The 23,894-nt window shown below is 56.3% G+C and overlaps 1 protein-coding gene across 1 annotated transcript; it reads left to right on the plus strand.

Annotated features, from left to right (window-relative positions):
* Positions 1-1,872: 1,872 nt before the first annotated feature.
* On the plus strand, positions 1,873-23,678 carry ALDH1A3 (aldehyde dehydrogenase 1 family member A3; the record flags this gene model as incomplete). The annotated part of the gene is made up of 13 exons (XM_081114901.1): positions 1,873-1,971; positions 7,495-7,599; positions 8,739-8,879; positions 11,535-11,664; positions 12,409-12,470; positions 12,947-13,075; positions 14,188-14,301; positions 15,617-15,719; positions 17,980-18,164; positions 20,555-20,719; positions 21,082-21,239; positions 21,716-21,790; positions 22,879-23,678. 13 exons carry the CDS (start codon positions 1,873-1,875, stop codon positions 22,949-22,951), a joined length of 1,539 nt encoding a protein of 512 aa, XP_080971027.1. The 3' UTR covers positions 22,952-23,678.
* Positions 23,679-23,894: the final 216 nt, after the last annotated feature.

The following is a 23,894-nucleotide window of genomic DNA, read 5'->3' on the forward strand; positions in this document are numbered from 1 at the left end:
TGGAGCCAGGCCGGTCCTCTGGGAGCCGCCTGCTAGGCTGAGCGCCTCGCTCCGTCCCCGGCCCCCAGGATCACATGTGTGGGCGCCCGCAGGTGGCACTGCAGTCCGAGCATGAAGTGAGGCCGCCTGCGTTCCTGACTTCACGGTGAGCAAGTGGCCAGCAGCTGTCCACCGCCTTGGAGCGAAGAGACCCCCTAAGGGAGCAGAGATTGGAGGCCCAGCCTGTCTGCCCCCTTCCCTCCATCCATCCAGAAGTTATTCACGAACAGCTTCCTCTACACATTTTCAAATATTGTTTTAAAAATATATTTGTGTTGATTTCAGAGAGGAAGGGAGAGGGAGAGAGAGAGAAACATCAATGATGAGAGAGAATCATGGATCGGCTGCCTCCTGCTTGCCCCCTGGGGGATGGAGGCTGGAACCCGGGCATGTGCCCTGACTGGGAATCGAACCGTGACCTCCTGGTTCATAGGTCGGTGCTCAACCTCTGAGCCACGCCAACCGGCCTCACCTATAACCCATAGGAGCACAGGACCCTGTCACCGCCAGAGGGCAGGGGTCTGATGAGAGGTTTGCAAAAAGCTTTTATGCTTCCTCCGCTACGCAGAACACCCAGCAGCCGGAAAGGAGAGAGGGGCAGAGATGGACACATGAACCCCCCAAAACAAACGGGAGGAGCCCCGGGCAGCAGGGAGGACCCCATCACTTGAGATTACTTCTGGAAGGAGACGGACTGAGGGGCCAAGTATGGCTTTGTCCCCGAGTTCGGGCCCAGTGTCATTTGTCCAAAAACTGGAGGGAGGACATGTATGAGCCCGGCTTCCTGTCTCAGATGGGAGCTGGGGCACATCCCTGCATTGCTGGGACACTTCTCTTTCCCTTTCTTTCTTTCTTTCTTTCTTTCTTTCTTTCTTTCTTCTTCTTCCTTTCCTTTTTCTTTTCTTTCTTTTTTTTTTTTTTTAATAAGAGAAGCAGAGCCACGTCCTGCCCCTCTCCCGTTGCGCTTTCAAAAATGCCCCCCGCAGGGCCCGCATGGCTCGGTGGTTGAGCATCGCCCTAGGAACTAGGAGCTCACGGTTGGATTCCCGGTCAGGGCATCTCTTTTTTCATTATTTTAAAAAAAAAATGCTGTCTAATTCGTGCATTTTTCAAAATCAACATCATCGCATCCGGCGCGGCCCCGGGCTGGAGGGCGGTGCGAGCCTCTGAGGTCAAAGGCTCCAGTCGCTTTTCCTCCGCCTTTTGCGCGCGAAGCCCCCGGGGCCCGGGGGAAATTCCTGGCCAGCCGACCGGCCGCCCCACCGGCCGTCCCAGCCTGTGGATCCCGGACGCGGAGCAGGCCCCCACCCCCCACCCCCCGGGGCGGACGGACGGGCGCGCATGGCCCGAGCGCGGCGCACCGAGCGACCGAAGTTGGCCGAGCGCGCAGAGCGGCGGCGGGCAGCGGGCGCAGGTGCCGCGGGCGCATCCGCCCGACTTCGGGGAGCCAGCCGGGCGCTGCGGTCGGCCCTGGCCCGCTGCCCGCGCCCTGGGACTTTCGGGATCCGGTGGCGCTTCGGGGAGCTCCCTCCAGCGCAGCCGCCTGGGCGGCGGAGCGCGCGGCTGTGTGGCCCGGCTCCCGCAGGGGCCGCGGGCGGGCGGGCGGGGTGGGGTGAGGCGGGCCAGCCCCCTCCCCTCCCGCAGGCCCTCCCTCCTTCCCGTCCTGCAGCCAATTAGACGGCCCCCTCGGGTGGGAGGCGTGGGGCTCTCCATAAAGCCGCGCGGAGCTGTCACCCCTGGAACAGACCGCGCAGCGCCCGGGACCCAGACGGAGGGAGCCCTTGGTGCGGACTCGGGCGGGCGCCGGGGGCCGGAGGAGCGCGCGGAGGAGCCATGGCCACCACCAACGGGGCGGTGGAGAACGGGCCGCCCGACAAGAAGCCGCCGGCCCTGCCGCGCCCCATCCGCAACCTGGAGGTCAAGTTCACCAAGGTGAGGGGCGCCCAGCCCGTCCGACGGCAGCCTGGCTGCGCGCGCTGGGACACCCGGCCGGGGAGGAGCGCGGGCCGGGAGCCCCCCGCTGCCCCGTCCGCTCCGAGGGGGTCAGGCGCTGCGTGCGGGCAGCCGCCCTCTGCGGAATTGGCCCGGCGCTCGGGACCGAAGCCTCCCCGCCTGGGCCGGGCCGGGCCGGGCCCTCCTGACGCCGCTGCGGGCGCAGGGCTTCCGAGGCGGGAGTCTGGGTCCCGCGCGCGCGTCCACCGCGCACCCCGAGGGGGCGTCCCGCGGTTCCCATCCCCGATGGGCTTGGCTCTTGGGCGGCAACGCTCAGCGCTTTCAAACTTTTTAAATATATATATATATATATATATATATATATGTTCTTATTGATTGGAGAGAGGGAGAGGGAGAGAGAGAAACATCCATGATGAGAGAGAATCATTGATGGGCTGCCTCCTGCGCGCCCCTCACTGGGGATGGGGCCTGCGACCGGCTACATGCCCTGAACCGGGAATCGAAGCTGGGACCTATCAGTCCACAGGCGGACACTAGCCACTGAGCCAAACTGGCTAGCTCGGGGCTCCCAAACTTTCAACCTCAAAACCGTGCAGACCTTGGGAGCGATGTCCACCCCCCTCCCTATGCCCCCCCCCCGACTCTGCTGCGGGCTTTGCGGCCTGAACCGGTGGGCCTTCGGGAGGGGCAGAGGGTGCCCGGGAACGCGAAGAGAGAGAAGGTCTGAGCCCTGGCAGGTGTTGCTCAGTGGGTAGAGCGTCTGCCTGCAGACGCAAGGGTCCCAGTTGGATTCCGGTCAAGGCCAGGTGCTTCGGTTGCAGGCTCCTCCTGGGCCCGGGCCTTGGTCAGGGTGCGTGCAGGAGGCAACCAGTGGATGTGTTTCTCTCACATCGATGTTTCTCTCTGTCTCTGCCTCTCTCTTCCACTCTCTGAAAAAAATCAATGGAAAAATATCCTCGGGGGAGGATTAATTTTTTAAGAGAGAGAGAGAGAGAGAGGTCTCAGGCTCCTCTGGAAACCTGCCACCGGGAGCAAAGGAGAAACATCAGGCAGCTCTGTGCTTCGCCTGCACCTGGCTGGCCCGTGGAGCGAGGGGAAGTGGGGAGAGGCTCATGGGAGAAGTCGCTCAGGAGCCCAGAGGGCCTGGCGTTGGCAGATGCGCTCACATCTGGGCCTGGGGAGTCGCGGGCGGCAGGGCCCCATCGTCCCGCAGTCCTGGGCGCTCTCTGCCTTTTTGGGAGGCAGCCCGTGGGGAGGCTGGGGTGTCGGCTAAGCAGTGAGATGACCTGCCCCGGGCAGCCAGGGAGAAGGCGAGGCCAGGAGCCCCGTGGCCTGGATGGAGCGCGTCCCCAGAGGCCGTGAGGCTGTTTGGAGGCCTGGGTGGGGGCCGGGGGGGCCTTGGAAGGGGCTCAGACCCAGAGCGCAGTGGCTTTATTTGGGCATCACCTAGGTCTCCCTTTATCATTCCTTCGTAGCTGTAGCCCCCAGCGGACGCAGCACTGAGAAAATCTCCCCCATCCATTTCACTTTCCAAAGTAGCGATTACGCCTCTCAGCCCGTTCGAGTTGGGCGGGGAACGGTGTGGGCCGCCAAGCAGGCCCTTCGGAGTGGGGTCTCTGGGCACTTCCTGTCGGCTGGGCCTCCCCACCCATGACTTTGACATTAACCGTGTTCCAGGGGCCTCTCTCCTGCACAGAGGCCCCTCACCATCAATGCCGGGGTTTGTTCTGTTGTGGTTGTTGTTTTAAATACATGTTTATTGATTTCTGAGAGGAAGGGAGAGGGAGAGAGAGAGAGAAACAGCCATGATGAGAGAGAATCGTTGATGGCTGCCTCCTGCACGCCCCACAGGGGGGATCGAGCCCGCAGCCGGGGCCTGTGCCCTGACCGGGAATCGGACTGGTTCATGGGTCCACGCTCAACCACTGAGCCACACGGGCCGGGCTGGGGATCATTTTTAATGTCGTTTCCTTCTCGGTATCAGCTTCAGGGTAAAAATCCCAGCACGGAATTTGTCGGCGCTCACCTCTCGGTAGCAGTGATGTTGTTTTATTTTATTTTTTGTTTTATGGGGTTTTTATAAAAACAATAAAGAGGCCAGAAATTGCATAGATGAGTGGGGGTCCTATCAGGGATGCAACTGCATATGAAAGGGTTATGTCTTTCTCCGCAAGTCTAACCAGCGTGTAGAAAGCAGCATCTTAGCCTGGCTGAGGTTGAGCATCGACCTATGACCCAGGAGGTCACGGTTCGATTCCCGGTCAGGGCACATGCCCGGGTTTCGGGCTCGATCCCCAGTGTGGGGCGTGCAGGAGGCAGCCGATCCGTGAATCTCTCTCATCATGGATGTTTCTATCTCTCTCTTCCTCTCCCTTCAATAAAATATATTTAAAAAGAGAAAGAGGGATGGAGGGGAACGGAGAGGCGGGCTCCTTCGGGGTTCCCAGGCCTTAGGGGTTCCCAGGCCACAGTACCCGCCTTCCCTGGGGAGGGTGAGGCCTCTGCAAGCTCCCACCCCTGCAAGGGCCTCCCCCCAGCATCTGTGGGGCCCGCAGCCTGTGCGGTGTGGCGGAGGGTGGGCGGCCAGGGGAGCCAGGCCTGGGGAACCTCAGGCCAGAGAGGCAGCCGGCAGAGCCCGAGAAAGAGGCGGGGACGCAGAACTCCCGCATGGAGGCCCTCGAGGCCCAAGGCGGGCCGTGGGGAGGTGGGGGGGAGCGTGTGAACCGGCGACGGTCTGTTACTTTTCAGATCGGATTCTTGGCACTTCTCGCCCAGGGAGGGTGCGCCAGAGGTGGTGGGCCTGAGCCGGGGCCTCGAGGGTGGCATTTCCCAGGGCGAAGTCCAATTTGCAAAAGGAGGACCTTGTCCGACCCACCGCCTTCATTTGCTTCTCACTTTTTTTTTGGTTTTTGAATCCTCGCGGAGGATATTTTTTTCCATTGATTTTTTTTTTAAGAGGGTAGAGGGAAGGGAAGGAAGGAGGGAGGGGGGAGAGGCAGAGGTAGAGAAACATCGGTGTGGGAGAGATGTATCCATTGGCTGCCCCCCCCCCACCCGCAATACCAGGATCGGGGATGATGGCAACCCAGGCACGTGCCCTTGACCAGGAATCGAACCTGGGACCCTTCCGTCTGCAGGCTGGCGTTCTAACCACTGAACAACCCCGGTCAGGGCACCAGCTGTATTGTTTCGAGCCCCAAATCAGAACAATGGGCCTAGGACAGAGTCACTCCCCTCGGCTTGCGGGTGGGTATGAGACAAATCTGACGGAAGCGTAAAGGGAGCTTATACTGAGCTGCAGACGAAATTCAGGGCGGATCCAGCCCCAGGTGGGGTGCGTGCAGGAGGCGACCAACGGGTGTGTCTCTCTCCCATCGCTGTTTCTCTCTCTGGGTCTCTCCCCCTCCCTTCCACTCTCTCTAAAATTCAACGGAGAAAAAAAAAAATACCCTCGGGTGAGGATGAGCAACCACTAAAAAGCAAAGAAAAAAAACGCAGCCAGCAGACTGGCAGGCTGGCCACGCGGCCCGCCTCCTCCTCCATTTGTGTTTTTGCTTTCTCCTGGAAGCCACAGTGGAAATCGCTTACGAGTGTAGTCTCAAGAAAAAAACGTGGCTAAATTAGAAACATCACGATGGGAAAAATACGGCTGGAGTTGAGCCGTCTGCATTTTTTTTTCTTTTTTTTAAGTTGCTGGTTAGAGCCCGGCTGGCATGGCCCGGCGACGGAGCGTCGACCTAGGAACCAGGAGGTCCCGGTTCGATTCCCCGTCAGGGCACAGGCCCGGGTGGCGGGCTCGATCCCCAGTAGGGGACGTGCAGGAGGCAGCTGATCAGTGATGCTTTCTCATCATGGATGTTTCTCTCTCTGTCTCCCTCTCCCTTCCTCTCTGAGATCAATAAAGGATATATTTTAAAAACAGTCAGTTGCTGGTTAGAGAGAGGACTTACAGGTCAATGTCACGACCGGCCAGGTGATTTTCGGGGGGCAGGAACACGCGTGGAGGTGAAGTCTCACAGACACCCGATCGCTCCCTCGCCTTCATGTATATTCTCTGCGGCCACCTTCTCACTTTCCGCCCTCCCCCCTGGAACTGATACCGGGAAGCTCTGGATTCAGCAGTTTTCGCTGACAGTCTCTATTATCTCAGCCACGAAATTCCATCCTCCGACAAATGGGCCTCTCCCGCTGCTGGCCGCACGCCCCTCCCGGGCCAGCGTCTCCCTCCCCGGCTTATTAATGTCTCGCTGCTCCCCAGCGAGGGCCGGCTGGATGGCGAAAGTCAACTCTGGGATTCGGTTTCCGCTGGAAGAATAACGCTGTAATTGAAGCTGGCCCCCGTCCGAGGGCGGGTTTACCCTGGGGGCCTGGCGCTGAGCTCCCAAAAGTCAGAAGGGCAGGCACATCGCCGGCGGGCGAGGGGCGCTGGCAGCTCCGGATTCCACACCGCGTGGGTGCGTGGGGGGCGGTAGGGGGCTCTGCCACCTTCCCAGCCAGAGCTGGCCTCTGTATTTTTTTTTTAATCTTCCCTCAAGGATATTTTTCCATTGATCGTTTAGAGAGAGTGGGAGAGAGAGGAAAAGACAGAGAGAGACCTTGATGTGAGAGACACACATCGATGGGTTGCCTCCTGCACTCGCCCTGACCAGGGCCCAGGCCGGGGTGGAGCCTGCAACCGAGGTCCGTGCCCTTGATCAGAATCGAACCCGGGACCCTTTGGTCCACAGGCCGATGCTCTCTCCGCTGAGCCAAACTGGCAATCCGGGACCCCTTTCGCAATCCGGGACCCCCCGGGGGATGTCAGACTGCTGGTTTTGTCCTGATCCCCGCAGGCCAGGCCAAGGAACCCCACCAGTGCACAAATCCGTGCACCGGGCCTCTAATATGCATATAAGGTCTTTGGTTAATCTCTTCCCGCCCTCCTCCCTCCCCCCTTCCCTCTGAGATTCATCAGTCTGTTCCATGTTTCCATGCCTGTATGTTGAGCACCTGCCCCCTGGTGGTCAGTGCACATCATAGCTACTGATCGAATGGTCAGATGGTTGCTTGGGCTTTTATATATATAGATATAACTCAGATATAACTCAGATATAACTCAGATATAACTCTATGATCCATGCTATTGCTTCAAAAATAGAGAAGATTTTAGAAAATTTTTTGAATATTTTTTGCTTTCTTATGACAAAATTAATTCTCTGAACATGAGACTTGGTCCTGGCCAGTGTGGCTCAGTTGGTTGGGCATCGTCCCGTGCACCAGGGGGTCACCGGTTCGATTCCCAGTCAGGGAAGGTGCCTGGGTTGTGGGCTCGATCCCCAGAACGGGGCGTGCAGGAGGCAGCCAATCCAGGTTGCCCCTCTCATATCACAGATGTTTCTCTCCCTACCTCTCTCTCTGAAGGTGGGTAAACAGTTCTTTAGAAAAAAAAGAAAAAAGAAAGGTTGCCTTGTCCTTAGATGATTGACGGAAGCCTAAAAAGTTACACCTTCCTTTCTTGGGTAGGTGTTCATCAACAACGAATGGCACGAGTCCACCAGCGGGAAAAAGTTCGCCACCTACAACCCTTCAACGCTGGAACAAATCTGCGAGGTGGAGGAAGGCGATAAGGTGGGTGTGCCCCGCGCAACCCCAGGTACCTCAGTTCCGGAGGCGGAAGGATGAGGAGGGGGGTCAGCTCAGGTGTGAGATGGGACTGGTCCCCTCTTGGGTAGGACCTGGGTTCACTGCTTCTCGGACGCAGGGCCCAGAATGGGGTCAGTTAGGGATCAGGGGCCACAGACGTTTCCCCATCTGGGAGGATGTCTGCAGCCTCCTCATGTTGCGAAAGGGAAGGTTTTCATCCATGAGTCCAACCTGCAGGTATTGAGGGATCTCTCCCTAGAGCATTGTAATTGCCAGGTTTCTTTTCTACGAGGAACTCATGTGATCATGTAACATATTATAATTAGCTCATTATGATAATACTAGTGACCCGGTGCACGGATTCGTGCACATTGAAAGGAAATTTATTAGAAGGTGGCCAGCAGGGCAGGACTGGGCGAGAGAGAAGGGCCAGACACGCCCTGGAGCCAACCTCCCATGGTCCCTCCCCTGCCAGCCGCACCTGGGGCATCGCCATGGCTTGAAGGGTGTCTGTGGAGTGAGCGGGGTCCCTCTGGCAGGTGGGCCCCTTGGCCTGGCCTGGCCGGCGGGGATCGGGCCGAAACCAGCTCTCTGATATCCCCCAAGGGGTCCCAGAGTGCGAGAGGCCACTCTGCAAAGTTGCTGTCACACAGGGTGTGGAACGCAAACACACGTATGCCGTAAACCAGATTCGGGGCCGACAGAGCCCCAGCAACAACATAACCCAGGGCCGAAGGTGGAATCACGCAGCCCCGCGAGGAATCGGGCTCCCTCCTCTCTGGTTCTGGGGTGCATCACCCGAGAACCGCCACTGCCCAGTCACCGCCGCTCGGCAGCTCCTGCGATGAGCATCTGCCCCCTGGTGGTCAGTGCGCGTCATAGCTACCAGTTGGACCGACATTTAGCTTTTTATATATATAGTTTTTTTTAAAGGTTATTGTGTTAAAAAAAAAAAAAAAGGAAAGAGAAAGACTGAAGATATAAAAAAGAAAATTATCCCTTGAAAGCCCCCAGCCACCCCCTCCTTCGTCTGTCATGTGCGGGAAGCAGGGCTCTGCTGCCCTCCGTCCCGAACTGCAGTGTCGTCGCGAGCTGACACGCTCTCTCTTGTTTTGGCCACTCAGCCCGACGTGGACAAGGCCGTGGAGGCCGCACACGCCGCCTTCCAGAGGGGCTCCCCGTGGCGCCGGCTGGACGCCCTAAACCGAGGCCGCCTGCTGCACCAGCTGGCCGACCTGGTGGAGAGGGACCGCGCGGTCCTGGCCGTGAGTACACGCCCATGAGGGGCAGCTCAGCTCTTTTACTTTTTATTTATTTTTATTGATTTCAGAGAGGAAGGGAGAGGGAGAGGAAGAGAAACAACCATGATGAGAGAGAATCATGGCTCGGCTGCCTCCTGCACGCCCCCTACTGGGGATTGAGGGTATAACCCGGGCCTGTGCCCTGACCGGAAATCGAACCGTGACCTCCTGGTTCACAGGTCGACGCTCAACCACTGAGCCACACCGGCCGGGTGGTTCTTGCCTTTCCTGATCTGATGGAGGAACGAGCACTCCATCCCTCACGCAGCCAGGACGCTGCAATTGCTCCTGGTTGGGGGAACACGGGGTACATCGCCCGGGGACCTGAGCTCTCCTCCCTCCCTCCCTCCCTCCCTCCCTGGCCCTCGTGCTTGCCCCGAATCCCAGCGAGGGCAGCTCCCTCCCGGGTCAGCGTGGCTCTTCCTGCAAAGACAGCCAGCCTCCGGGCTCAGCTGCCAAACTGGCTTTGTCAAACACAGCTCTGTTCCCCCCGTGGCGGGCGGTGAGCTCACCCGTCTGCAATGCGTGTGTGGACTGGGAGCCCCGGGCACCCCTCCCCGCCCGTCCTGTCCTCAGTGTCAGTGTCATCGTGGGGAGCGGGGACCGCAGGGCCACCTTCCCCCCCACTCCCCGGAGGCCTCTCCCCGCCCCCCCCCATTGTCTGCCAGTCACCGCTGCCGTCGGGACCGCGGTGCCCACGGGATCATAAGAGCCCGCGCTTGGCCACATCATGAAAGCGACACGACCGCGATTGGCACATTCGGTTTTTATGTCTTTGTTGTTGCTATTGTTGTTAATCCTTCCCCCGAGGGCATTTCTTTTTTCCATGGATCGTTAGAGAGAGTGGCAGGGAGGGCGGGGGAGAGACCGAGAGAGGGAAACGTTGATGTGAGAGAGACACGTGGACTGGTTGCCTCCCCCATGCGCCCTGACGGGGGGGACGGGGCACGAACTCACAACCCCGGTACGTGCCCTTGACCGGGAATCAAACCCGAGACCTTTCCGTCTTTGGGCTGACGCTCTAACCACGGAGCAAACTGGCCAGGGTGTAAATTCAGGTTTGTGTGTGTGTGTGGTTTTCTTTTTTTAATATAATTTTTATTGATTTCAGAAAGGAAGGGAGAGGGAGAGGGAGAGAAGCATCCATGATGAGAGAGACTCATGGATCGGCTGCCTCCTGCACGCCCCACACTGGGGATGGAGCCCACAACCCGGGCCTGTGCCCTGACCGGGAATGGAACTGTGACCGCAGGTTCCTAGGTCGATGCTCAACCACTGAGCCGCACCGGCCTTTCTTCCTTTATAGATCATTCTCCTCTCGCTCAGCGGCCCTAAAAGGAGAATGCAGCCCTGGGCTATGGGTCGGGGCGGCCACTTCCTGCAGAGTCGGGTGGCGGGCAGTTGCCGCCCTGGGCTCAACTGGGGCTGCTTGTCTGAGGGACAAAGGGGGCCTCTGAGACCCCGGCTGGAAATAGGAAAGAATCCCCGCCATTGAGGAGCCGCCATCTCCCCCCCCGTAATGGCCTCCCTCAGCACCGAGGGCCAGGGCGAGCCCGCTCCCTTCCAGGATGCGTCCGGCCTTGCCGCCCAGGGAGGGGCCGTTGTCTTTGTGCTGGTGGCCCGACCCTTCTGGGCTCCGTCCCTCGCTCTGTCCACTGCACGCTGGTCGGTCAGCTGGGCCACGAAGGAGGAAACTGTGTCCTCCCTCCCTCCCTCCCTCCCTCTCTCTCTCTCTCTAATATTTTCCCATTGATTTTTAGAGAGAGGGAAAGACAGAGAGAAGCATTAATAAGAGAGAGACAAACTGGTTGCCTCCTGCACGTGCCCCTCTAAAATAAATAAAAACATTTTTTTAAACATATTTTTCAGAGAGGAAAGGAGAGAGAGAGAGAGAGAGAGAGAGAGAGAGAGAGAAGCATCAATGATGAGAGAGAATCATGGATCGGCCGCCTCCTGCACGCCTCCTACTGGGGATGGAGCCCACAACCCGGGCACGTGCCCTGATCGGAAATCAAACCGCAACCTCCTGGTTCCTAGGCTGACGCTCAACCACCGAGCCTTGCTGGTCGGGCAATAAAAACATATTTTTTTAAAAAGAAGAAAGAAGAAAAGGGGCCCTAGCCAGTTTGGCTCAGCAGATAGAGCGTCGGCCTACAGACCGAAGGGTCCTGAGTTCGATTCCGGTCAAAGGCACGTACCTCGGTTGCAGGCTCCTGGCCCTGGCCGGGCGCATACGAGGGGCAACCGGTCGATGTGTCTCTCTCACATCAGTGTTTCTCTCTGTCTCTCCCTCTCCCTTCCACTCTCTCTATAAACCAACGGAAAAAATATCCTTTGGTGAGGATAAAAAAAAAAGAAACAAATAGTATAATTTAAAATATTTTAAAAATAATAAAAGGAAAAACCATCCTGACCGTCGGAACGGGTCTTTTTGTAAATGCGGTGTCTTGCCCTCTAAGGGACACAGAGCACTGGGAGGTGTGGAGATCAGTGATGGGGGACCCTAACTCCCTGCCCCCCACCTCGCCGCCCCCCCCGCCCCCCACGGCCCAACCCCTGTTCTTCACCACCTGGCACGTAAGGAGGAGGATGTCTGAGGCTCATGTCTGGTCCTTGCAGACCCTGGAGACCATGGACACGGGCAAGCCGTTCCTTCACGCCTTTTTCATCGACCTGGAGGGCTGCATCAAAACCCTCCGCTACTTTGCAGGGTGGGCAGACAAGATCCAGGGCCGGACCATCCCCACAGGTGAGCCGACGCGGGCTGCTGGGCCTCCAATGGAGTCTTTGGGGGGGCCCTGTCTTTCCCTTCCTCTGCGGGCCTCTGGCCATTTTCCCTGTCCCCCCCATCCTGCCACTAAGGAATTCTGCTTTTTTTAAAAAAATAATATTTTTTATTGCTTTCAGGGAGGAAGGGAGAGGGAGAGAGAGAAACATCCATGATGAGAGAGACTCCTGGATCGGCTGCCTCCTGCACACCCGCTACTGGGGATCGAGCCTGCAACCTGGGCATGTGCCCCTGACCGGGAATCGAACCGTGACCTCCTGGTTCGTAGGTCAGCGCTTAACCACTGAGCCACACCGGCCAGGCCGGAATTTTTGCTTTTGGAATGGAGTTGAACACCGCCTCTTTGTGTCATAGGCCAGACTCAGAACTGACACCTTCGTGGGCTTCTGGGTTACTGCCCTGTCTTGTTCCTCCTTGAAATTCTTCATCTCGGTCAGCGGTTCTCAACCTGTGGGTCGTGACCCCTTTGGGGGTCGAACGACCCTTTCTCAGGGGTCGCCTAAGACCATCGGAAAACACATATATAATCACATATTGTTTTCGTGATGAATCACACTGCTTTAATGATGTTCAATTTGTAACAATGAAATTGGGTGTCCCCACAACATGAGGAAGCGTATTAAAGGGTCGCGGCATTAGGAAGGTTGAGAACCCACTGGTCTAGATTCACGTGTCATCCTCTCCCCCATGTCACCTCTCTCGCAGATGACAACGTTGTGTGTTTCACCCGGCATGAGCCCATAGGTGTGTGTGGGGCCATCACTCCTGTAAGTACAGGGTTTCCCCCTGCTGCTCCCATGGGCCCGTTAGAACCAAGGCTTTTGGTTTTGGGGTTTTATTGTTGTTTTTTAAAATATATTTTTATTGATTTCAGAGAGGAAGGGAGAGGGAGAGATAGAAACAGCAATGATGAGAGAGAATCACTGATTGGCTGCCTCCTGCACGCCCCACACTGGGGATCAAGCCCACAACTCCTGCAGGACTTCTCAGAGCCTTTAAGGTGCTGATGTCATTGTACGTAAACCTCCGAGGGGAGGAGGCAGTGCACGCACCGTGGAATCCCTTCTACCAAAGAGTAACTGTCAGCCTCCCCCAGAATGCACGTAGGAAGCACCAGGCTGGAATGCTATTCTGATCATTGCAAACTCCTATGTTACCCGTTAAGCCCCAAAGCAAGTGTCCTCCATGGAGCAGGGTAGCGGGTGGGTCCGGGTCCGCCACGTTCCCCTGTGCCCTGTTGCAGTGGAACTTCCCTCTGCTGATGCTGGTGTGGAAGTTGGCGCCGGCTCTGTGCTGTGGCAACACCATCGTCGTGAAGCCGGCCGAACAGACGCCCCTCACCGCCCTCTACCTCGGCTCTCTGATCAAAGAGGTGAGCCGTCCAAAAGGAAAATATTGTGTGTTCTCGGTCACATGCCCACTCCCAGGGAGCAGGCCGCCAGCGCGAGATAAAACTGCCCGGCCGAGCTGGGCCGTGTGTGACAGCAGAGCCGGCTCGACCGCGAGTGGGAAGGGGGTGACGCCTGTTTCACTTGGCAAGAGCCCGTTCGTTCTCTCTCCTGCCAGTGGTCACTGACCCGCAAGAAGCAATTCCGCTCCTCCCACTGATCTGCTAGGAGCAATTCCGCTCCTCCCACTGACCCACATGAGAAGATGTACCTGGCATGATGGGCTCAAACCTACTTTAGGAGCAAGTGTTTTCTCTAAAGAATTTGCAGGAGAGTCACCTGGGAGGGAACTGAATAGTCAGAGGTTAGGGCCTGGCATTTGTGGGGTCATCTGGGCAGTTCCCCTAAGTAGCTGTCACTCAGCCAGGCTCACCCGTGATGATTCGCTCCCCAGGCAACCACCATTCAGGGAAACAGGCGGCCCAAGGGACACCTCTCTCCTGTCACACCAGGCAACATGGCTCCATTACTCTGTCCCCAGTGTCCATGTTGCAAAGGGAGAGAAGGTTCCCTCATGTCACTTCCACCAAGCTAAGGATCAGATGCACGACCTTTTTTTTACAAAAAATATATTTTTATTGATTTCAGAGAGGAAGGGAGAAGGAGAGAGGGAGAGAGAAACATCCATGATGAGAGAGAATCATGGATCGGCTGCCTCCTGCACTCCCCTTAGTGGGGATGAAACCCACAACCCAGGCATGTGCCCCGACCGGGAATTGAACCGTGACCTCCTGGTTCATAGGTCGATGCTCAACCACAGAGCCACGCCGGCCGAGCAGGCCACCACTCTTTGTGCTCAGAGGCCCATTTAGGGTGAAAAATGCTGCTCGGAAGGAGGCGTGTGCACCTCACCTGGCCCCCTGGCCGACCGGGTTTGGGTCCTGGGGTGGATGGCTGACCCAGGCCCAGACCGTGCAATGGGGATGCCTCTCTGCTTGGGGACATCGCTCAGCCACGACCCTCTGGGCCCAAGCGTGGGTGCATGGTGGACGCCGGCCCCTGGCCTTCCTTCAGTGCCCTCTGGGTCTCCTCCTAGGTCGGCTTCCCTCCTGGCGTGGTGAACATCGTGCCCGGATTCGGGCCCACCGTGGGAGCCGCCATGTCCTCCCACCCTCGGATCAGCAAGATCGCGTTCACCGGGTCCATAGAGGTAGCCCCCTCGCCGGCCGTGGACCGGGGGGGGGGGGGTGGCGGGGGGGCGGGGGGGGGGACGGGGGGGCTGGAGACCTCTGCCCTGTTCCTGGGAGGGGCCGGCCTGTGACTTGTGTTCCTTCTGACCCGGACCGCGTTTCAGTACGCGGACAGTCAGTCTTCCAAAGTCACTGGGCCAGTTTCCAAACGAAATAAATCCTGAACGTAACCCAGGAGCCAGCCCTGGCAGAAAGGATGGCTAGATAAGATAAAATAAAAATGTGAAACATCCATAGGACAAACAGTGTCGTAGTTAAGGTTAAAAGGTAGATAACAGCCCGGCTGGTGTGGCTCGGTGGCTGAGCGTCGACCCATCAACCAAGAGGTCTCCGGTTCGATTCCCAGTCAGGGCACATGCCCGGGTTTCCGGCTCCATCCCCAGTAGGCATTCGATCAATGATTCTCAGCAATAAAAAAAAATTGTTTAATTAAAATAAAATAAAATGCACCCACACCTCGTTTGGGGGAGCAGCCCCAGCCCTGGGGGAGCCCAGCCCTGCCTCATTTTTTTGTTGTTGTTAATCCTCACCCGAGGATATTTTCCCATCGCTTTCCAGAGAGAGTGGCAGGGAGGGGGAGAGACAGAGAGAGAGAGAGGAACGTGGATGTGAGAGAGACACGTCAATTGGTTGCCTCCCTCCCGGGCCCTGACCGGGGCCGGGGATTGAGCCTGCAACCGAGGTACGTGCCCTGGACGGGAATCGAACCCGGACCTCCCGGTTCATAGGTCGACGCTCAATCACTGAGCCACGCCGGCCGGGCTACACACACAAGGTCTTTGGTTGATCACCTCCCACCCACCCGCCACCCTCCCTGCCTTCCCTCCGAGATTCCGCATCCATAGAACTGACCCTCATCCTGAAGAGCAGCCCCCCAAATTCCCTAAATATCAGGGGCTCCCTCAGCTTCTACCAGAGTCTAATAGAAGGGTCTGAGGGGTAGAGCAGCTGCCCCCATGCCCCCGGGAGCCCTTTCTCAGAGGGGTGGCCAGCTCCTCCCCTGTCTGGCTGTGTGGCTGGAGGGGGCGGGGGTTTGGGGTGCGGGGGTTGGGGTGTGGGGGGGAGCGAATCGCTGGGCCTCCAGGCTCCAGCTCCGCCCTGTAAATGGAGCAGCTGGGCCAGGGGTTCCGGCCAGGCCAGCATCTCAGGGTGCTGGGAGCGGCCGAGGGAGGGAGGGTGACGCACATGTACTTGGGCCACATCTGGCCACGTCCAAGGTTCCATCCGGTCCGGGTTTGTTTGTTTTTTCGTTTGTTTGTTTTTTTCATCCGGAAGGTTGGCAAGCTGGTTAAAGAGGCCGCGTCTCACAGCAACCTGAAGAGGGTGACGCTGGAACTCGGGGGGAAGAACCCCTGTATCGTGTGTGCCGACGCCGACCGTGAGTCTCTCCCTGCGCCTTAGGGGGCTCGGGGGTGTCTCCAGGCTTCCTGGACCAAACTCAGAGCCAAGGGGGACACACACGCACGCACAGGCACAGGCACACACTGGGGGTGCGTTTCCACTTTGGGCCCTGCTCACCTAAATAGATGGAGATGAAACGCAAGTTCCATTGGACGCCCGGCCGGTGTGGCTCAGTGGTTGAGCATCGACCTAGGAACCAGGAGGTAACTATTCCATTCCCGGTCAGGGCACATGACCAGGTTGCGGCTCGATCCCCAGTAGGGGGCGTGCAGGAGGCGGCTGATTCATGATTCTCTCTCATCATGGATGTTTCTCTCTCTCCCTTCCTCTCTGAAATCAATAAAGATATTTAAAAAAAAAAAAAAAAAAGCAAGCTCCATGGGAGGGAGGCATGCCCAGGTGGTCACCAGTGGGCTGCCTGATTCTGCCCTTCAAGGTCAAGTTGACCTTCCCAGCCCCGGGGAGTGGGAGCCATGAGAACAAGGCCAGTTTCTTCTCCAGATGCTCAGGCCCCTGAGCTGGACTGGGGCTGGGGTAAGAGGAGGAGGAACAGGGCAGGTGTGTCCCACTCCTAGGCATTCATCATTCTCTCATTCCTGCCCCTTAGGGTCATATTTATGTCTTGCAAAGAACAGCCTCCTGCCCTGCCCATTAGGGCCAGAAATTCCTTTCTTGAGGAACAAAGCCTTCCATTGCACATGCAGATGAAGGTTGGAATTGCAAATAGCCCTGAGACAAACACTATTTCTCACTAAGGTGTGAATGACTGATAGCATGTCCTCTCCCGGAAGCTGGCTTTCCCTGGGACAGAGGCCTGTGGAAATGGACTGTTTATGTTGTTCTGGACTTGGTGTTCCCTTGTGGAAGCATCAGCAGCAGCTTGCTAATGGTTTTGGGAACCGTGTGTGGGTGTGGCCCCACTGTGACCCACCCTCAGAGCTCCAAACGCCCCGTCTTAAAGAGCCAGGACTCCCATTTGGCTGAGTGCCGCCATTGCTGGATACCCCATCTGCCCCGCAGCTCCCCCTCTTTTCGTCCCAGGGAAGCAAACAACAATGAAAACACAAGACTCCTGTTTGGCGGTCGGTCGGACGAGGATCGTAAACACCCGACATAGCCATCTCCTCTTCCCGTGGGCAGTGCCAGGCCACAAAATTAAATCCTGGCGCAGCTGGCATCCCAGGCATGATATCAACGAGAACATGTCGCTGTTCCCTGCCACGGCGGCCCCGCCCCGGCTCCCAGCAAGAAATGAATGAGTTATTTTGGACAAAGGCCCTTTTAAAAAATATTTTTTTTTTATTGATTTCAGAGAGAGAGAGAGAGAAACATCCATGATGAGAGCGAATCATGGATCGGCTACCTCCTGCATGCCCTCTACACTTGGGATCAAGCCCGAAACGCAGGCATGTGCCCTGACCAGGAATCAAACCGTGACCTCCTGGTTCATAGGTTGAGGCTCAACCACTGAGCCACACTGTCCCGGCCGTTCCTGGTTTTAATTCAATGCCAGCTCAGCTCTGCAGTTCAGGTTCAGGCCCTGCCAGGCAGAACCCATGCTTTCTCTCCTCTCTAACTCTTCCAAGTCCCGCATGGGGCTCTGTTCCCTAATAGGACCCTTCTGTCGCAGAAGGCGCAAAATCTGGGCTCCTTTCAAAGTTCTTGCTAACGAGGCTGCATCCGTACTTAGCAGATGTTATTCCAAAGGACATTAGTCCCGCCCAGCCGGCGTGGCTCAGAACCAGGAGGTCACGGTTCAATTCCCGGTCAGGGCACATGCCCGGGTTGTGGGCTCCATCTCCAGTAGAGGGTGTGCAGGAAGCAACCGATCCATGATTCTCTCTCATCATGGATGTTCCTCTGTCTGTCTCCCTCTCCCTTCCTCTCTGAAATCAATAAAGATATCTTTTTTAAAAAGGGGGTGGGGGGGAAGGATGGGTCCCTGAGCAAATGAAACAGGACCTGGGACCATTCTCTGCGCTGATCCGCGTAGTAAACACACTGACAAGTCCTGCAGGGGGGGGGAAACTCTTCAACTCCAAACTCAGCCGACCCCAAAATGTGTCCTCTCCCCCGTGCGTTTGGGGAAATGCTGGGAACGAAATTAATTTCTGAAGTCCGTCCGGGAGCCTGTGTTCCTGTGTGGGTAGAGCTGCAGCTGTGGCCAGTCCTCCCCTAACGACTTGATTGCTTCCTCTGCCCCCGCTGCCCGCTGCCCGTGCTGCCTCGCCCTCCAGTGGACTTGGCCGTGGAGTGCGCCCACCAGGGAATATTCTTCAACCAAGGCCAGTGCTGCACGGCCGCCTCCAGGGTGTTCGTGGAAGAGCAAGTGTACCCCGAGTTCGTCAGGAGGAGCGTGGAGCGCGCCAGGAAGCGGCCCGTCGGGGACCCCTTCGACGCCAGGACGGAACACGGGCCCCAGGTAACCTACTGATGTGTGGGAACCCGGGGTGCATGTCGGGCAGCCCCTCTGGCCCTGGTTCGGCCGCTCTGTGCTGGGTGACCCCCGGGTCCCTCCTGGAGCCTTGAGGGGCGCTGACGTGCCTTCCCACTGAATGGTTTTCTTTTTTTAATTAAATCTTTATCGTTGAGAGTATTCCAGCCCAGCCAGTGTGGCTCAGTGGTTGAGCATCGACCTAGAAACCAGGAGGTCACGGTTCGATTCCCAGTCAGGGCACATGCCCAGGATGCAGGCTCGATCCCCAGTAGGGGGTGTGCAGGAGGCAGCCGATCCATGATTCTCTCTCCTCATTGATGTTTCTCTCTCTCTCTCCCTCTCTGAAATCAATAAAAATATATTTAAAGTAAATAATTAAAAAGAAACCACGAAACGCCAGTGCGGAGAGCTCCGGGGGGGGGCCTGGTTGGGGCAGCCAAGGACAGGATGAAAATGATCATAGGCACAGGGTTTTATAACCTCTTTAAAGGGCACGTCCTGTATCGCTTTCTCACCAGTGACGCGGGCCGGGCCGGGCCGTGGATAAATATTTCAGAGGGCAGCCTGGCGTGCCATGCATTATGGAAGTGGGCCTCGGCTGCAGCTGCTGTGCCTGGAGCCAAAGTCCGGCCCCGCCGCGAGGTTTCAAATCATGTGGCAGGACTCGCCCGCTCGCCCCCCGCCCACCGCATGGGTGCCCGTGTGTTCGCAGGAGGCTGGGGGTCGAGCATGCGTGTGGCTCCATGGGAGACGTTATGAAAGTCACAAGCTCCTTCCAAACCTCAGTTGCCTCGACTGGAAAATGGGAGTCATTGAAGGCTCTTTTGAAAATTTCAGGGCACCAAACACGTTATTTTTTTATTTTTTTAAATATATTGTTATTGATTTCAGAGAGGAGGAGAGAGACAGAGAAACATCCATGATGAGAGAGAATCATTGATTGGCTGCCTCCTGCACGCCCCCTAATGGGGGGCGTCCAAGGTTGTATTTTTAAGGGGCTTTAAAAAAAATTATTTTATTTTATGCATATTTTATTTTATTTATTTTTAGTTTTTTAGTTTTTATTGTTGGTAGTATTACAGATATCTCCAACTTGCCCCCTCTCCCTTTCCCCCCCCAGTATTTTATTTTTTAAATATACTTTTTATTGATTTCAGAGAGGGACAGAGAGAGAGAAAATCCATGATGAGAGAGAATCATGGATCGGCTGCCTCCTGCACGCCCCCTGCTGGGGATGGAGCCCACAACCCAGGCATGTGCCCTGAGCGGGAATCGAACCGGCGACCTCCTGGTTCATGGGTCGATGGATGAGCTCACTGGCTGGGCCACCTTTATCATTTCTGCAAGCATTGCCAAATCACCTTCAGAGAGGACGTATCAACCCCCTGCTCCTACCAACCTGCAGCCTCATTACCAGGCTTTGGCATTCCGCCCGTCTGATAGTTAAGCGTGCTATCTCGCTTGGCAACCCGCCTGGCTTTCATGTGCGCGTATCTCTTATCGTGAGTGAGGCCGGACGTCTGATCAAGTGTTCGCAGCCGTTTGCGTGTCCTGTTCCATCAGCCGTGCGAGCGTGAGGCGCTGTGGGGTCGCTCACCGTGTTTCTCCCTGCTTCTAAGAACGCTTCCTGGACGAGAAAGACCAGCTCTGTCTCTGTGATGTGACCTGATAAACTTTCCCGCTTCATTTTGCCCTTTGACTTTGCTTGGGATGTTGTTGCTTCTTTTTTTTTTTTTTTAATATATTTTATTGATTTTTTACAGAGAGGAAGGGAGAGAGATAGAGAGTTAGAAACATCGATGAGAGAGAAACATCGATCAGCTGCCTCCTGCACATCTCCTACTGGGGATGTGCCCGCAACCCAGGTACATGCCCTTGACCGGAATCGAACCTGGGACCTTTCAGTCCGCAGGCCGACGCTCTATCCGCTGAGCCAAACCGGTTTCGGCTTTTTTTTTTTTTTTTACATACTCAAGTTTATCGGTGTTTGTTTTTATGTGTGGATTTGTTGTTTTATGTTTGGTTTCTGGATTTTGACTCCTCTATGCCATAATTCTCCTTCCCTTCCTTGTCCCCTTGTCATTCCTTCCCTATAAAGTGAAAAGCTTTGTCCGGCTGGTGTTGCTCAGTGGTTGAGCATCGATCTATGAACCAGGAGGTCACGGTTCGATTCCCGGTCAGGGCACAGGCCCGGGTTGCGGGCTGGATCCCCAGTAGGGGGCGTGCAGGAGGCAGCCGATCCGTGATTCTCTCTCATCATGGATGTTTCTCTCTCTCTCTCTCTCCCTCTCCCTGCCTCTCTGAAATCAACAAAAACATATTTAAGAACAACAACAACCCAAAAGCCTGACGTTTCTTCCTGTCGTGCTTTGCAGATTGACCAAAACCAGTTCGACAAAATCCTCGCGCTCATCGAGAGCGGCAAGAAGGAGGGAGCCAGGCTGGAATGTGGGGGCTCGGCCATGGAAGACCGGGGGCTCTTCATCAAGCCCACCGTCTTCTCGGAGGTCACAGACACCATGCGGATCGCCAAAGAGGAGGTACTGGGGGCTGCAGGAAGAGCGACGGCCCAGGGACCTGGTGCTGAGCTGAGGGGAGGGACTGCCGGGGGTCTTCTCAGAGGCTCAGCGACCCCAGATATCTGGCGGGGGGGGGGCCTTTTCTTTTTTTTAATATATTTTTTTTATTGATTTCAGAGAGGAAGGGAGGGGTGGAGAGAGAGAGAGAAACATCAGTGATGAGAGGGAGTCACGAATCGGCTGCCTCCTGCGCGCCCCCTACTGGGGGTCGAGGGTGCAACACGGGCATGTGCCCTGCCCGGGAATCGAACCAACCGTGACCTCCTGGTTCATAGTTGGGCACTCAACCACTGAGCCACCGCCATTCTTGCCATCGGTTATAGATTTTTGGGCCGGTGCAGCCGATCCTGAAGTTCAAAACGATCGAAGAAGTGATCAGAAGAGCCAACAGCCTGGAATATGGGCTCACGGCGGCTGTATTCACGAAGAACTTGGACAAAGCCCTGAAGCTGGCTTCCGCCTTGGAGTCTGGCACTGTCTGGTGAGTGTTGGGGGGTGTTTTGGGGGATGGTTCGGGGTCCTGGGCAGCTGGCAGGCTGGCTTCATGACTCATCAAATCACAGGCATATATTATGGGCCAAGCTCTGTCTTTACTTTGCTGGATCCTCACAACCGCCATCTGTGAAATAGGTACCATTATTTTCTCCATTTCCTACCTGAGGACATGTAGGCTCAGAGAGGTGTAGTGACCTGCCCAGGGTCACACAGCCCTCTCTCTGAAATCTTTTTTTTTTTTAATTTCTTAAATGTTTATTCATTTCCTGAATTGTTGGAGGAAAAAAAAATAAGCGAAAAGCTTTATGCCAGGAATATTCAAATCTCAGTTTCTGCCGGGAAGCATAGAAGGCGGACATTAAAAGCACACCGTCTCCGTGATTAAAACTCACAGCCGGGACGTGCAAAATCCAGGCGGGTCCCCTCCGGGTAATCATGAACATCGTCTCCTTCTCTCTCCAGGATCAACTGCTACAACGCCATCTATGCGCAGGCTCCGTTCGGTGGCTTTAAAATGTCGGGAAACGGCCGAGAATTGTAAGTGCCCCTGTCCCTCCACGCCTGTTTCTGCCTGTCCGGTGGGTCATGTCGGTCACTTATTATTTCTCTATTTATTTCTAAAAATATATTTTTTAATTGATTGCAGAGAGGTAGGGAGAGGGAGAGAGAGAGAGAGAAACATGAATGATGAGAATCATGGGTCGGCTGCCTCCTGCACGCCCCCTACAGGGGATCGAGGGTACAACCAGGGCATGTGCCCTGACTGGGAATCGAACCGTGACCTCCTGGCTCATAGGTCAACGCTCAACGGCGGAGCCACGCCGGCTGGACCACATGTCTATGTTTCTGACCCTTGGCACATATTTCCCAAGGCTTTTGATAAAGTCCTCGGCCACAATTCACAAGGAGCCTGGACACAGACTTGAAAACCGATTTCCGTGTTCCGCTGTCTCCAGTGAATGTCTTCATGTTGCAAGAAGTTCCCCTTTTCCCGCTGGCACCCAGCTCGGTGAATTCCATGGTTTTCCCCGGCCCCGTCGCCCGGGCTGGGCTGGCAATTTGCCGCCCACCCACGGGCCCTCCGGGGCCTGTGCCTCGGCTGGTCTTAAGAAGAAGCCTGTCATTTCTCTTTCTTCAAGGTGCTTTTTCAATTTATTTTTTATTTTGTTGTTGTTAATCCTCACCCAAGGATATTTTTCCATTGATTTCTCCGCACCCCCCCTCCCCATGGATTTTTTTTTTTAAGAGCGAGTGGAAGGGATGGGGAGAGACAGAGAGAGAAACATGGATGTGAGAGGGACACATCGATTGGTTGCCTCTTCCATGTGCCCCGACCAGGGCCGGGGATGGGGCCTTGACTAGGACTCGAACCCGGGACACTTTGGTCTGGGAGCCGATGTTTTAACCACTGAGCATAGCCTCAAAAAAGCCGAGCTAACCCCAAAGGGCCGATTCCGGGTCAGGGCCCATGCCGGGGTTGTGGGCTCGATCCCCAATAGGAGGCTTGCAGGAGGCGGCCGACCCATGATCCTCTCTCATCATGGATGTTTCTCTCTCTCTCTCTCTCTCTCTCTCTCTCTCTCTCTCTCTCTCTCCCTCTCTCTCCCTCTCCCGTGTGCCCACAGAGGCGAGTACGCGCTGTCAGAATACACCGAAGTGAAAACAGTCACCATCAAACTGGACGACAAGGACCCCTGAGGGGAAGGCGGGCTCTGTCCTCCGACGTCTGAATGTGGCCCATCCATCCAACCTGCCGGAGAGAGAGCGACCCTGCTCGCTCCCTGGCCCTCTCTCTCCTGGAGACCTTACGTCCACTGGATGGGTGGGAGAGAGTCTCATTTCCTCCTCATTCCTGTTGCATTGACCAGTATGTTGGGGGGTAGAATTGCAGTTCTGCCTGGAGGTGGCGCTGTGGAGCTTTTCTTTCTTTCTTTTTTTTTCTAATCGTCACCGGAGGATCTTTTTCCATTGATTTTTAGGGAGAGTGGGAGAGAGCAGGGAAAGACAGAGAGAAACATCGATGCACGAGAAACACATCGATGGGTTGCCTCCTGCACGTGCCGGGCTGGGGAGGAGCCTGCCACCGAGATACGTGCCCTTGACTGGAATCGAACCCGGGACCCTTGGGTCCCCAGGCCGATGCTCTATCCACTGAGTCACACCGGCTGGGGCACCTGCTTCTCTTTTCAACCGGGTCCCCTGGGAGGGTGAGGAAGCTCAGGGCGTGCCAACAGGAAGTGGTGGGTGAAGTCTCCGGCAGTCGCTTCAAAATGCTTTGCTGGCTCTACTCCAGGAAGAATTTGGGAGGAACATCCCTGAATGTTCTAGAAACCTGGCCCTGTGTCTGGGGGTCCCTCCCATGTACCTGTGCCTCCCATTCACAAGCCCCTCCTACCTTTTATATGGAAAGGAATAGTACTAAGTTAAAAAAAAACAAACAAAAAAACAAAAAACACCCAAACAAACAGAATTGCAAGAATCCACAAGGGGGCGCTATTGGGAAGCAGGTCCCCTAGAAGGTCGCTGAAGGTCTTGGGTGTGAAGGGGCGTAAGTCTTCCTGCCTTTGGACTAGGACTGAATCAGCAGCCCAAACACCACGGCTGGGGTCCCCGTCCCTGTGACCGGTCCAATGTCCTGACG

Source organism: Myotis nattereri, assembly GCF_964212035.1.
Source record: "Myotis nattereri genome assembly, chromosome: 21".
NCBI lineage: Eukaryota > Metazoa > Chordata > Mammalia > Chiroptera > Vespertilionidae > Myotis > Myotis nattereri.